Source organism: Crocuta crocuta, unplaced genomic scaffold, assembly GCF_008692635.1.
Source record: "Crocuta crocuta isolate KB4526 unplaced genomic scaffold, BGI_CrCroc_1.0 scaffold886, whole genome shotgun sequence".
NCBI classification, from domain to species: domain Eukaryota; kingdom Metazoa; phylum Chordata; class Mammalia; order Carnivora; family Hyaenidae; genus Crocuta; species Crocuta crocuta.
Genome location: NW_027530624.1, coordinates 541,128 through 555,192, shown reverse-complemented (window position 1 = coordinate 555,192; position 14,065 = coordinate 541,128). Strand labels below are relative to the sequence as shown.

Genomic DNA, 14,065 nt, shown 5'->3' with positions numbered 1-14,065 from the left:
AAGGGCCAGGCTATTCGGAAATTGGGAACGTGGAGGAAGGAGGCCCGAAAATCAGCAGGATAAACAGGCGGAGGAGAGAAACTGCAAGAGAACAGGGAATAAAGACGTTAGGAAAATCAACACCAAAACGGACGGGCGGACAGACACGGAAAGGGGTGGGACACGGGAAGGAAACAGGGAAAATGACAGGAGGGGAAACATAAAAAGGAGAAGGTAGATGGGCGGTTGGGGCACAGTGAGAAAAGTGAGGGAAACACGAGCGTCCACACAGCAAAGAGGAACCACCGGGTCGAAGTCGAAGCAGGAACGCCAGGAGGAAAGACCGGGCTGTGCAGGCTAGAGGGCGAGACTGCGCGTGCGCAGGCAGGTCCCGGTCAACGCCTGCTGGTGGGCCCCAGCTAGCCGTTTCTTGGGGGGCAGGGCCAGCCTCATCCTGGGAGCAGTACTCGACACCCCATTGGCCATCTCTCCGTGAAGGGGAAGGTCAATCTGGGAAGGCAAGCCGCGGGGGGGGGGGGGGGGGAAGTAAGGAGGCCTGAGACTCTACTCGACGCGCTATTGGCTGGCCTCACAGCCTGGCGCGAGGAGACGAGGACTGGAGATAAGGGGCGGGCGGTCAGTGCAGGATCTTGAAGCGCATTGGTCGCTTGCCTCGGCGGCGGGAGGCGACGCTTGAACCTCATTGGTCCTTGTGAGAAGGGGCGGGAAAGCCGGCGCGAGCGCAGCCGTTCCTCCCTCCGCTTCCTCACTATGTCCTTTCGCGTCCTCCTGACTGAGTCCGACTTTGCTTGCTCGAGGCTGTGGTAACCCCGGGGCCGGGGCCTGAGGTCGCGAACACGACCCCTCCCCTCCCTGTCCCTTCTCCGCCCTCTCCCTGGCGCTGGGCCCCCTGCTCCGCCTCCCTCTCGCGCTCCTCACGCTCCTCTCCTCCCCTCCCCCACCTCTCGGTGCCCCTTGGCGCGCTCCCCGTGCCCCGCCCCCTCCCTGGGACCCTGGAGCGAGGAGAGGCTGAAGGCCCAAGCTGCTAAAGGGTGTGCACGCGGGCAACAGGCCGCGAGGCGGTGGCACGCTGCAGGGAGGTGGGGTGCAGGGTGGGGTGCGTGCGTTCTCGTTGCTGGGAATGGGCAAAGGCGCCCCCAAGCGCCAGGTGCAGCGACCGCAGGGTTGGCGCCAGAGTTTGGAGGGCATGTGGGTGCAAGAGGGGGATCCGTGCCGTGAAGAGGGGGCCTGCGCCCGAGATCGGGGCCTGGCACCCGGAAGGGGCTCAGTAAACGTCCGTCAAGGAAATGAAAATAATTCCTGAAGGCGGGACGAGGAATCTCTGAGAAGAAAGTAATCGCGGGGTGGGGGTAGCATCGAGAGTGTTCTGATTTAAAAGGGGTTGGGGGGGAGCAAGGGGAATGTTGGCTCGCAGGACCTACATGAGGCTAAGAATTGAACGGGGAGCACAAACGTATTTGTAGGAATGTAGGGATGGAATACACGCCGGAGGGAAGGNCCTTCTGAGGGGCGGGGAGCTGTGAATGAGTATGAGCATGGGGCTTGTGCGCCGGGAAAGCCCAGGCGAGCAGCAGAGAATGTTTGCATTGAAAGAATACATAAGAGAGGAGCGAGAAGAGGGGCGCGGGGCAAGAAGGTGAGGCTTCTGGGAAGCAGGATGCTCGAGGGAGGCAGTGGGTGAAGAAGGGAGAAAGCCAGGGAGGAAGCAAGGTGACAGCTGAGCCCACAGATGGTGCAAGGCCTCCCAGGGGCGGGAGGGCTGGTCAGCAGAGGGCCCCTGCAGCCACCCTGACCTTCCACTTGTGCCTCCAGATCCATGGATGCCAAGGAAGTGCCTGCTGCCCACCCCTGCGCCCCAGGCTCTGCCACAGGGGGTGTGACCAGAGGCCCCCCGGGCACAGAGCTTATCCCCAGGAGAGCTGCCAGTCGCTCTCCCACCTGTGCCCGCTGCCGAAACCACGGCGTCACTGCCCACCTCAAGGGCCACAAGCGCCTCTGCCTCTTTCAGACTTGCGAGTGTCACAAATGCGTCCTCATCTTGTGAGTACGACTGAGGTCCAGGGAAGGGAGGAGGATGGGCCTCATATAAAGGGAGGCTAACTCTTGACTCGCAATCCCCATTTTAGGGAGCGCCGAAGGGTCATGGCTGCCCAGGTGGCCTTGCGCAGGCAACAGGAAGCGCAGCTAAAGAGGCACCTGGCTCAGGGACTGATGAGGAGAGGGCCCACTCCCAAAGCTCCTAGCCGTGTCAAGAAGGGAGCCACTCGACCGGGGGTCCCCTGTGAGTGTCTGGCCAGGGATGGGTCAGGGTTTGAGGTGGAGAAAGCAGAAGCAGGGAAAAGAGTCCCAGACCTGCCAATGGATTAGTATGTGACCTTGGACGAAGTGTTTCTACTCGCTGGGCCTCAGCGTCTCCAACTTTAAAATGTGATCATTGGGAGTATGTTGTGACAGCTGTGGGTTGAAAAGGGTCACAGGGAGGGTCACGGGGAGATAAAAACTCAGTGTTCGATTGGAGTGGGATGGGGCTTAGGAAAAAGGGCTCATCAAAACTCTCCCTGGTCCTTCATAGCTGGAAAGGAGAACATAGCACCCCAGCCTCAGATGCCCCATGGGGCAGTCCCACTGGCACTGACACCCCCTGGGAAGGTAAGGAGAACCTGGGCCATGGGGGGAGTGATTCCTACGCTAGCCCCTGCCCAGGCCCCTTCCTCTGTGCCCTCTGCACTTGGCTTCTAGATTTAGCCCTGACTTGTAATATCAACTCTGGGCAAATCACTTCTCTTCTATGGGCTAAAAATGAGAAAGCTGGATTTTACAGCCCTCCAAGTCTAAAGTTTTGAGGTCTTACCCCCATCCTAGAACATACTCATTCTTTCCCCAAGCTTGTACCTCACTCCAACCTGTGCTCTCTGCCCTTGCAGGATATCTCCCAGGGGCCTCTGCTGCTCAGCCGTCCCCCAGAAGCCTTGCCTTTGTCCTGGACTCCAATGCCCCCAGGCCCTTGGGCTCCTGGACACTGGTTGCCTCCAGGCCTTTCCGTGCCACCCCCAGTGGTGTGCCGCTTGCTATGCCAAGAACCTGCTGTCCCTCTGCATCCCTTTCCTGGTAAGATGAATTCAACATTCGTTCAACAGATGTTTAAATGCCATTGTACTACTGTAGCAGAAAGAGAAGAGGAAGCGGATACAGGGTAAGAAGGAAGATAGAAGCCATGATGTTTAATTCCTATACACTCCTGCATTCTCTTACCCTCATTAGACTTTGACCCTGGCACTTCCCTCCGGCTGCCCACTCACGGGCCCCTCCCAACCTGCCCAGGATCTCGCCCGATACTGACGGCTCCTCTTTCTGGAGAATCCCAAGGGCCCTCTGCTTTGCCCCGCACGTGAGTAGAGAGGGAAGGATACACGTTTATCATATGCTTAACCCTGTTCTGGACACCAGAGCAGATGATATAGAAGACAAGGTCTTAGACCTCATGAAGAGGAGCTCTCCTAGCTCTGCCATTGACTTACTATGAACCTTTGGGCAAATATCTTTATCTCTCTGAACTTGGTTATCTATCAGGAAGTTGGAGACACAATTATTATCTTCTTGGGTTGTCATGAGCATTAGTGGTAATGTATGGAATGCATCTAGCACAGGACATGGACTTGGACAAATAGGAACTCTTAAATCCCCTTAAAGATGACATGGAGTCGAGTTGCCTGCTGAAATGGGGGATGGGGCATGATGGTGAGAGCCTCAGAGGCCAGAGACCTTTAGAGAAAGCTTCTTAAAAGGGGGCCAACCTGCTCCTCAAGTTCCATGGGGATTGGGGAGCTAGGGGAGGAAAACTAGACTCTGGTAGGGAAGGAACAGTCATCCCAGTGCCTCCCAATGTCTGGTATGTTTTTAAAAACTGACATCAATGATTTCCCATAATCATCACTCCAGTAGCCCTGGAGTAAAGAAGCTGGCAGATATTTTCATTTCATAGAAAACAAAGCAGGCCGAGCCAGGGGAAGGGACTTGCCCAAGTCCACAAAGCCTAATGACCCAGCAGGCACCCAGACTCCTAGATCAGCGTATACCAAAATCCTGTCCTTTTTTCCACGTGTACATGGCTGTCCATGTGTTTAATCCCCTTGGCATCTTTTCTGCTTGCTTCTAGATGCTCGACTCTGATACTCCAGCCCTGTGGCACCCCAGACCCTCTTCTGCTGCAGCCACAGGTCCTGGGAAAGACATAGGATCCAGGACCCTGGGAGGAAGTTGAGCCGGGGGAAGGGAACATAGGAGATAGTGAAGTAACCAGGGGCTGAGAGTACTTGGAGGGTGGACAGAAGTGGGGGTTCCCAGTCTGTTTCTCTCCCTTTCTGTTGCAGGCCCCTGCAGCCTCTCGCCTAGCCTGGACCTCTGCCCCCTCAGAGCGGCAGCTGCAGCGGGAGGCAGCTGAAGCTCTTGTGGGTCTGAAAGATTCTTCCCAGGCTCCCTGCCTGACCTCTTCTGTTCCTCCCAACCCTGCCTGGATCTCCCTGATCCACCCCTGTGGCCCACCAGGTAACCTGTTCCCTGAAAGGAGACGATGCGATAGAGATGTTGGGAAATGTGTATACCAGAGTAAGTAGGGACCAACCAAGATGATCAGGGGGTCAGCAGGTTGAACATCTTCAGACTCATGCCCCAAGCTTCTCAACCTAACTCTTGGAATTGCAGTTTAGAGTTGTTCAGTGGATTTGTTTTATTAATTTTGTGCTCAGAAGAAATGCCCAGTGCCCTGATGTCAAGGAGAATGAGGCCCTGAGAGAGGCAGGGACTTGCCCGAGGGTGTGCGGGAAGACAATGGCAGAGCCCGGTCTCCTGACTCCAGCCCAAGGCTCTCTCTCTCTAGACCCAAGCTGCCTGCTGTGGTCTGGAGAGGGGCTGAAGAAGTAACAAGGGTCTAGCCTGGAAGGAGATCTGATAACTGCCTTCAAGGAGCTTCCGTTCTACTTGGGGAAAGTGGATGCCTTCCCAAAGCTCGGTGACAGAGCAGATGGCTCAGTTGGTAGAGCATCAGACTCTTGATCTCTAGTCATGAGTTTAAGCCCCATGTTGGATGTAGAGATCACCTAAATAAATAAAACTTAAAATCAGTGACAAACCTGGAAAGAACTAGCAAAGTATTGAGGAATGAGACTTGCGGGGACAGAGGAGGAAGGCTGAGGACCCTCCTGTCCAAAATGACGAATTAGGCATGGTGTATGGGTGGGGGACCTGCCTGGAAGAACTGCTGGAACAAAGGAGATGAAGCTGCAAAGACTTCCGATGAGTCTAGACCAGCCACTGTGCATGAAAGGGAGCCAGGGTGTGTTTTGGAGCTAGGTGGGAACCTATTTAGATACCCCGAGCTTTGTAAGACCAGTATGGTGGCTTGATGGAGGGATTGAAGACAAGACTGGAGGTGGGAAAATCGGTGAGGAGGAAGTGTTTGCCATAATCCAGGTGATCAAGGACGAGGCTTGGATTGGATGGGGTAAAAAGAGGGGATTGCTGGGGAAGGAAATGGATGTGACTCAGTCCTATCCCCTTCCTTCTTGCTTATAGCTCCTGCTGGAGGAAGAGGATTCCAGCCTGTTGGCCCCTCTCTCCGCCCCAGCCCAGCCCCCTCCGTAGCTCTGCATATTGGGCGTCTGGGCTCTATCTCCCTCCTAAGCTAGAAGCCCAGAGGTGGAGGCCTCGCTTGAGCAAGGGGCAACAGCCTCCGGGCACTGCGTATTTGGTATTTTGCTTCTGGATTTATGCGTGGAATTTAATGTAGTACAAGCTTCCAGCCTTTTTTTTTTTTTTTTTAAAGCTTTCTGGTGCTTTGTTAGCTTTTGGTTCCTTTTGTAGTGTGGATAGTTCCTTGACCAAAAGTGGATATCCTCTTACCCACTTGGGTCCTGCGACCTTTTTAAATCCCCGACAAAGTGAGAGTTGTGCAATTTAAGCTAACAAGTATCTAAATAGGTTTTTGCATGAGTTCACCTTCCAGAATATTTATTTGACATGTGATTCTGTACGTACTCGTGCACTCACATCTGTCTCCATGCATGCACAGACAGGAGAGTATTTTCATTTTGTGTCTACGTTTGGGTGAGAAACTGAGAAATAAATCTTTGTTGTTTTAAGCCACTGAGACTTGGGGAGTGTTTGTTGCCAAATCCTAACCTATAACCTGACTGACATAAAGGACTTGTTCGGTTCACTTTTCAAATGGAAAATCAGTTATTCAGCAACTACCACAAATAAATACAAACTCAGATTTCTTATTACGGCCCAATAAGAAAGATTGGTAGAGGGAGATGGGAGAGTCACTGATTCAACAATTAAGTGCCTGCCATGTGCCGGGCATAGACAGTTCCAGCTGTCCGGAGGGCTACAAACTGAAATGCATACAGAGCCAAGCCCATCGCTTAAATGAGTAAAGAGGGGCACTTGGGTGGCTCAGTAGATTAAGTGTCCAACTTCAGCTCAGGTCATGATCTCGTGGTTTGTGAGTTTGAGCCCCACCTTGGGCTCTGTGCTGACGGCTCAGAGCCTGGAGCCTGCTTGAGATGCTGTGTCTCCCTTTCCCTACCCGTCCCCCACTCATGCTTTTCTCTCTCAAGAAAAAAAAAAACCTAAAAAATTTTAAATGAGTAAAGAAAGCTAGATGAGCCCTAAAAAACAGGATACATGCCCTACCAGAGAGGGCAGCCTCCTTTGGGCGTTAGTGGGTTGTTGCCAGGCAGGAATGTGACTATTGTCAAAACTTCTGATTCTTCAAGAGAAGCTGGAAAACTGAATTTCTATGTAAAATACCTTAATTTTCAAATGTCGGCTCAGTTTTCTTCTTTAAATTCTAGGTGAGCTGAACAAAACATATCTTCAGGCCAGCTCTGGCCAAATGGAATACTTATAATGTTAACCTAATGTAATATTTTTAAATGGGGAAACTGAGCCCAATGAGAATAGGAAGAATCAAGTTAGCCTTTATCAAGGGCTTTTCCTGAACTAGGGAGATTCATGAGTCTCCATTTTGAAGGACCTATAAAAGGTAAGAGACCATTATTACGATTTATTAAGTACCCCACTATATGTGATTCACATACATGCTCACAACAACTCTGTAAGCCATCCATGATTACTCCCATTTTACAAATAAAGAACACATTTTTAGAAACGTTTAATGTTTATTTATTTTGAGAAAGAGAAATAGCAAGCAGGGAAGAGGCAGAGAGAGAGGGAGACAGAGAATCCCAAGCAGGCTCCGTGATGGTAGCACAGAGACTGATGCAGGTCTCAAACTCACAAACTGTGAGATCATGACCTGAGCCGAAGTCAAGAGTTGGACACTTGACCGACTGAGCCACCCAGGCACCCCAAGAGCACGTTTAAAGAGATAAAGTGACTTGCCCAACATATTTTAGGGGAGATTTCTAGACAAATGAAGGGGGAAGTTTCCTTCTTCTTGCCAAGCCCCAAATCAATTAGTAGGTAATTTTTATAAAACAGAGTGAAAGGTTCAGGACTCCAGGAGACAGGCATGAGCCCAAAGGTTTTTGGGAAAATCTTCTATTTTTCTACTCAAGGTCACCTTAGGGAATAAGCAGACCATACCTGCATATGTTTCTTAGTCCTCTGCTCTCAAGTCCTTCTCCTTAAACCGTTCCACACACGAAGACCTCTTGAGCTACTCCAAAGATACGAAGACCTGGAGACCCCCATCCCCATTCCCACTCGTAGAAGGGGTGGACAGAAAGCTCAAGGGACATGCCTGCTCACTGTTTCTTTTCCTGAGGACACCTACATCCCTCTTTTTATCCATGATGATTGCTGGTGTTGGCATTCAGTCACTGCTTGTTGTTTCATGTCTGGAACCTTGACAAGATGGGCTGCTTCTACTTCCTAACGTTACGGGGTAACAAATCTGCAACACTCCTCAGGATTCAGCACAAGATAATCAAAGGCTTTCCTCCTTTCCTTGTTATAACTTAGATATATGATTGCTCCTTAATAGACCTGCCTAAGCCTTGTTGGGCCCTGCTCTCTCAAGTGACAGATGACCAAGCCCACATAGTCACAGAGGAGGGAAGCATTGCAGCATGAAACATGGCTGAGACCCTGCTTCTCAGGGCTGACCAAGGGTCCCAGTACACCAAGGCCACACCACTGAGGGGAGTAAAGGAGAAAGCACAATCTGGGGTTAAAGGATGACATGAGAAGATGGGGAAAGAGATGAGGAGCTAGGGAGAGGCCCCTCTTCCCAGCCCCTTCTCATTTCTCTGCAGCCCACCTCCCCTCTCAGCCAGGCCCTCAGGGCTTTTCACACCCATTGGCTAGGCCTGCTTTGTCTATCATATTGTCATGGCTTCCCCACCGGTGCCTGAGGGAGAGGGTGGAGACTCTGCACCTGCAGCCTTGGGAAGAGGGGCAGATTTCAGAATTGTTCCTGCTCCCCTATGTCACTCTTTAGGTGCAGTCTTCTTCTGCTGTGGTTGTAGGGAGCCAGTGGGCCTCTGGCCTCTGAGCAGCCCTTAGGGATTACAGTCAGTGGGCTGTGAGCACTGTCCTTTGTGCTGCTCCTTTCCCATCTCCCACGCGGGGTGAGGAAAGGTACCGCCCAGCCCCAATCAGGTAATGCCTAATTCATCCCCCTTCTAAGCGTCTTTTGTGTACCACACTGACGTTCTGCAGAAATAACCAGTGAGGTTCCAAATCTGAGGCCCCATCCCTCTCCCCAAACAAGATTTCCCCATCCCACCAGTCACCCATTTATTACTTCAGAAGCTCATGTCACAGTCTGCCCTTTGAGAATCTATGCCCCCTTCACTTCAGCCCTACATGTGTTGCACATGAATTTAGCCTCAATCCTTCCATCTTGATTGGAAGAGTTTACCTTCTGGGCCTGCACTCGGAGGCCTATGTGACTATCCTCAGGTGCAAGAAAAGAAAACAAATAAGACAAGGGTTAATGTTCCCTGTTAATGGTTATTTATGACAGTTTGCATACTTTACCCTTGAGATAAAGGCTATTCCCTTGAAACTCCCCTACAACCCTAAACCGTGCCTTGAAAATAAAAAATGTTGCCCTACATGCCAGGATAAGGGCTGCTCTCTTTATCAGTTTGCAACCTTTTTTTTTTTTTTTTTCAATAACGGCTCAACTCTGCTTCTGTACTGCCTGCTTGCCTTTTATAAAAAACCCTGAGTCCTTGGACTCGGGGCCGCACATTTAGAGTTCTGTGTTAACTCTGTGCAGTCCCGGCCGGTAACAAAGACTCCCTTAATTCGGCTTCAGTGGTCTCGGTTGGCCTCCGTGTCTCTCGGCATAACACACGAACCTGGTCCACACCTGACCACACTCCTTGTCCAGTGTAGAACTGACATCATATCGCCCACCCCACCCAGTTGCCACTCAGACCCTCATTACCTGGTCCATGCAGGCCTCATTCTGCTCCCCCAGCCCCGTGAGTCACTGGCTCTGCAGCCCGCAACATATATTCTCAGAGACACAGACCTATAACTCATACCCCCGCCTAGGCCCTAATGAGATCCTGAGCTCTCCCCAAAAGCAAAATTCCTCCTTTTCATCTGACTTCATGTCTCTCATAAGTGGATCAGGCCAAGTTCCCTACACTCCTACATTCACGACCCTGATCACCCTGAGCTGTGCCGGGCTTTGAGCCTCTATGTCTTCCCCTCTTAGAATAAGTAATTCTCAGGGAGCAGAGTCTGCCTTCAGTTCCTCTCTGGGAACTGAGAATAACTAAATACATTCTGTCTGATTCCTTAGGAATTTTTTTTTCCTACAAAGTTGATAAACTCTAATGCTGCCTCTCCCCTCACCACAATATGAACAACTTCCTGTCCTCAAACCAATTTTTTAATAGAGTTTTTTTTTTTAATTTTTAATGTTTCTTTAAACAATTTGTTTCTGGGGCACCTGGGTGGCTTAGTTGGTTAAGCGTCCGACTTTCGCTTAGGTCATGATCTCGCGGTTCGTGGGTTCGAGCTCCGCGTCAGGCTCTGTGCTGACTGCCAGCTCAGAGCCTGGAGCCTATTTCAGAGTCTGTATCTCCCTCTCTCTCTGACCCTCCTGAGAGAGAGAGAGGGAGAGAGAGAGAGAGAGCGAGCATGAGCAGGAGAGGGTCAGAGAGAAAGGGAGACACAGACTCTGAAGCAGGCTCCAAGCTCTTGAGAGCTGTCTGCACAGAGCCCAATGTGGGGCTCGAACCCACAAACTGTGAGATCATGACCTGAGCCGAAGTCGGACGCTCAACTGACTGAGCCACCCAGGTGCCCCTAATAGATTTTTTTAGAGCAATTTTACGCTCACAGCAAAACTGAGCAGATTGTAAGTGTTCCTGTGGTCTCCCTGCCCCCACACAAGCACAGCCTCCCCCACTGTCACCATCCCACACCGGAGTGGCACATGTCAATATTGACGAGCCTACATTGACATGTCATTATCACCCAAAGTCCACAGTTTACATTGCGGTTTGCTCTTGGTATTGTACACTTTATGGGTTTCGACAAATGTATAAAGACATGTATCCACCATTATAGTGTCACGCGGAATTGTTTCTCTGCCCTGAAATTTCTCTGTGCTCCACCTATTCATCCTTATCCCCATTGACCTCTGGCAACCAGTGATCTTTTTACTGTTTCCATAATTTTGTTTTTTCGCCCAGAATGTTGTAGAGTTGGAATCATACAGTTTGCCTTTTCAGATTGTCCTCTTTCACTTAGTAATATGAATCTAAGTTTGGCCCATGTCTTTGCATGCCCTGATAGCTCCTTTCTTTTTAGCACTGAATGACATTCTATTGTCTGAATGTACTACAACTTAGGATCACTTTTCAATTCTCTGTCTATAGAGTTATTGAAAAAGGTTAGGGAGTCGCCAGTTATGGATTCAATTCCAGCTCAGGCTTTACCTTTACATGACCCTGACCAAGCTACTTGACGCTCTAAAATCCAGTTGCCTAGTCTGTAACCACCTTACAGAGTTGTTAAGATTATGAACCTATAAAAATTAACACCAAGGACACAGTGCTAAGAAACCATGTTATCTAGGGGCACCTGGGTGGCTTAGTCGGTTGAGCGTCTGACTTTGGCTCAGGTCATGATTTCACGGTTCGTGGGTTTGAGCCCCGCGTCGGGCTCTGTGCTGACAGCTAGCTCAGAGCCTGAAGCTTCCTTCGGATTCTGTGTCTCCCTCTCTCTCTAATCCTCCCCTGCTCATGCTGTCTCTCTCTCTCTCAGAAATAAATAAAACATTAAAAATTTTAAAAAACCATGTTATGTAAAATCATAGACTGTCAGCAAGTTTGTTCTTTGAAATCAGAGCAACAGTGAGAAGAGGACATCTCATCCTTGCCTGGAGCAGCATCACTTTGACACAGAGAAGTAGCCATGATTTCCACCCAGGCGCAGGGTTTCAGAGGAGGGACGGAGGGATTTCTGAAGATAACACTGCACATTAATCTTAGCCCTATAATGTCCAAACAAACAGGACCCTGTGTCTGCTTCCCAGCCTAGGTATGATGATGACTCCATTATATAGGACCCGCTTTGCCTTGAGTCCATCAAAGCTCTGCTTAATATAAGTGTTACCTACAGTTCCTCTGGAAAGCTTTTTTTTTTTTAAAAGAAATATTTAGTAAATTGACTCAAGTGGATTAACCTTAAATGATTCAGCACTGATACTAGAAATGTACATCAAGGGGCACCTGGGTGGCTCAGTCGGTTAAGCATCCAACTTTGGCTCAAGTCATGATTTTATGGTTCATGGGTTCGAGCCCCATGCTGGGCTCTGTGCTGACAGCTAGCTCAGAGCCTGGGGCCTGCTTCAGATTCTGTGTCTCCCTCTCTCTCTGACCCTCCCCTGCTCACACTCTCTCTCTTTCTCAGAAATAAATTAAAAAACATTAAAAAATTTAAAAAAAAGAAATATACATAGAAAAATGTATAAAAAGAGAATATAAGTTACCTAAGTATATGGACACTTAGAGTTACACTTACATACAACTACATATTCAAACATACATATTTTGAGTGGGAGGGTAGGGGTGTGGAATCTGAGATACTAAAACTATCCTTAAGTTTTCAAGACAGTGTAAAATAGGCTTCATCAACATTCTACATGAATGTGAAGCCCCTAATCTAAATATAAGATGTTATCATTCTAGAACCATGGTTTGTGTTATAGACTTAATGTTTGCATCGCCCTTCCCCCCAAATTCCTATCTTGAAACCTAATTTCCGCTTGTGATGGTATTTGGAGGTGTGCCTTTGTTAAGGGATTTATGTCCTGAGGGTGAAACCCTTAAGAATGGGATTAGAATTCTAATAAAAGATTCCCCAAAGAGCTTCCTCACTCCTGTAAGGGCATGGCAATAAGATGACTCTCTATGAACCAGGAAGTGGGCCCTCATCAGACACCAGATCAGCTGGCACCGGGATTTTGGACTTTCCCAGCCTCCTGAACTATGAGAAACAAATTTCTGTTGTTTATGAGTCACCATCTACCATATTTTGTTATTGCAGCCTGAACCAACTAAAGATATTTGGTTTTAACATTTTTTTTTAAAGGTGTTGGCTCAGTCGGTTAAGCGTCTGACCTGCTCAGGTCATGACTTCACGGTTAGTGGGTTCGAGCCATGGTTGAGCTCTGTGCTGACAGCTATCTGAGCCTGGGGCCTGATTCAGATTCTGTATCTCCCTCTCTCACTGACCTTCCCCTGCTCATGCTGTCTCTCTCAAAAATAAATAAAACATTTAAAAATTAAAAAAAAATTAAGGTAGTGGTGTAACACACGGGCTTACTAATAAATGAGGCATTTTGCGTACACAATATATTACTGTGAAAAAAATATTATTTGCTTTGATGTTTTAAAAGCTGTGTTTTCAACATAAGAAAATAGCAATATGCATTTAAATGTGTCCTTTTTGCAGCAAGTTAACCATTTTATCGGAGAAGTGTGTCCCTCCTGTTCCTGGTCGTTGGATCTTCCAGGGGTTGAGGTAAATCACTCATGTAACACTGCATAAGGTTTATCTGGGCCTGGCACATAGTAGACACAAAAAATATTTGTTGATAGAATTAATTTGATACACCACGTAGAATAGCAGTCACTTAAAAGGCGCAAAAAACCGGGATTTCGATGTATCCATTTAAAGTGTATTTTCTTTTTCTTGACTGAGAGTCTGACGCCTTGAAACGGCAAGTGGACAGACTAAAGCCACACGGGTCAGGGACGGAAGTGGGCAAAAGAAACCTGAAGTGCTGAGCGATCAGACTCTACCACTAGGAGGCAGAGCTGCACGAACTTCTCCGAAGGTCCCGCCCCCGCCTCTTTGTCCCTGCCCAGATCTCCTCCCCTCCGGCAGTCCCCTCCTTTCCACTGAGGGCGCCTGGGCCGTGGTGAAGCAGTTTCCGCCCTAAGAAGGGTGGTCCGGCTCCTTCTGCTCTCGCGAGGACTGGTGGTCGAACACATTTCCTCATTGCACTTCCGCAGGGTGTCCCCATCACAGTTCCGCCCTTACTATCGCCCACTTCCGGCCCGAAAAGCCACTTCCACCCACCAGGAGGGTCGTCCCGTGAGGGCACGGGCCGTGACCGGGTCCCCCTTTCCTGCCCATTCAGATGCCCAACTTCCGCCACCGCAGTCTCCTCTGCCGCTGTTCCTTCCGCCACGATCGCAAACGAAGCCATCCCTCCCCCCAGCTCAGGACGGGCGCTGGATTACACTCCGGGAGAGAAAGGGGCTGGCAGGAACCAGCCCTCCATCCCCGTCCACTTGGCTTTTCCGTTTGCCTGCCCGCCTCCTCATCGCAGACCCTCCCATCTCCTCCAAGGCGAAGCCGCTTTCGCCCTGAGAGAGGCGGGGCGGCTCTTCTGGCCTCGCTCTCGCGAGAGCTCACACTTCTCGCGATACCCGACGCCCGACTTGTGCGCCCGGGAAACCCCGTTGCTCCCTTTCCCCTGGCTGGCAGCGCGGAGGCCGCACGGTAAGGCGGGCGCTCCGGTTCGGGGTGGGCGCGGGGTGTCAGGGGCCCGGCCCCCCAGCCG

General features: G+C 50.2%; 2 protein-coding genes across 3 annotated transcripts in view; both read left to right on the top strand.

Annotated features, from left to right (window-relative positions):
• The first annotated feature begins 710 nt into the window (after window positions 1-710).
• On the top strand, window positions 711-6,137 carry DMRTC2 (DMRT like family C2). Of its 2 annotated transcripts, none has more exons than XM_077768171.1 (9): window positions 711-827; window positions 1,813-2,040; window positions 2,127-2,281; window positions 2,573-2,649; window positions 2,925-3,108; window positions 3,262-3,388; window positions 4,157-4,217; window positions 4,371-4,545; window positions 5,572-6,137. In XM_077768171.1, exons 2-9 carry the CDS (start codon window positions 1,817-1,819, stop codon window positions 5,682-5,684), a joined length of 1,116 nt encoding a protein of 371 aa, XP_077624297.1. In that variant the 5' UTR covers window positions 711-827; window positions 1,813-1,816; the 3' UTR covers window positions 5,685-6,137. The 2 variants fall into 2 exon arrangements, with proteins under 2 accessions (XP_077624297.1, XP_077624298.1); XM_077768172.1 differs by lacking the exon at window positions 711-827 and adding an exon at window positions 1,320-1,332.
• A 7,760-nt stretch (window positions 6,138-13,897) lies between these two features.
• Window positions 13,898-14,065, top strand: part of RPS19 (ribosomal protein S19) — an 8,830-nt gene continuing 8,662 nt past the window's right edge. Inside the window, exon 1 of the mRNA XM_077768164.1 lies at window positions 13,898-14,004. The gene's annotated coding sequence lies outside the window, so the exon portion shown is untranslated. The remainder of the gene's footprint in view (window positions 14,005-14,065) is intronic.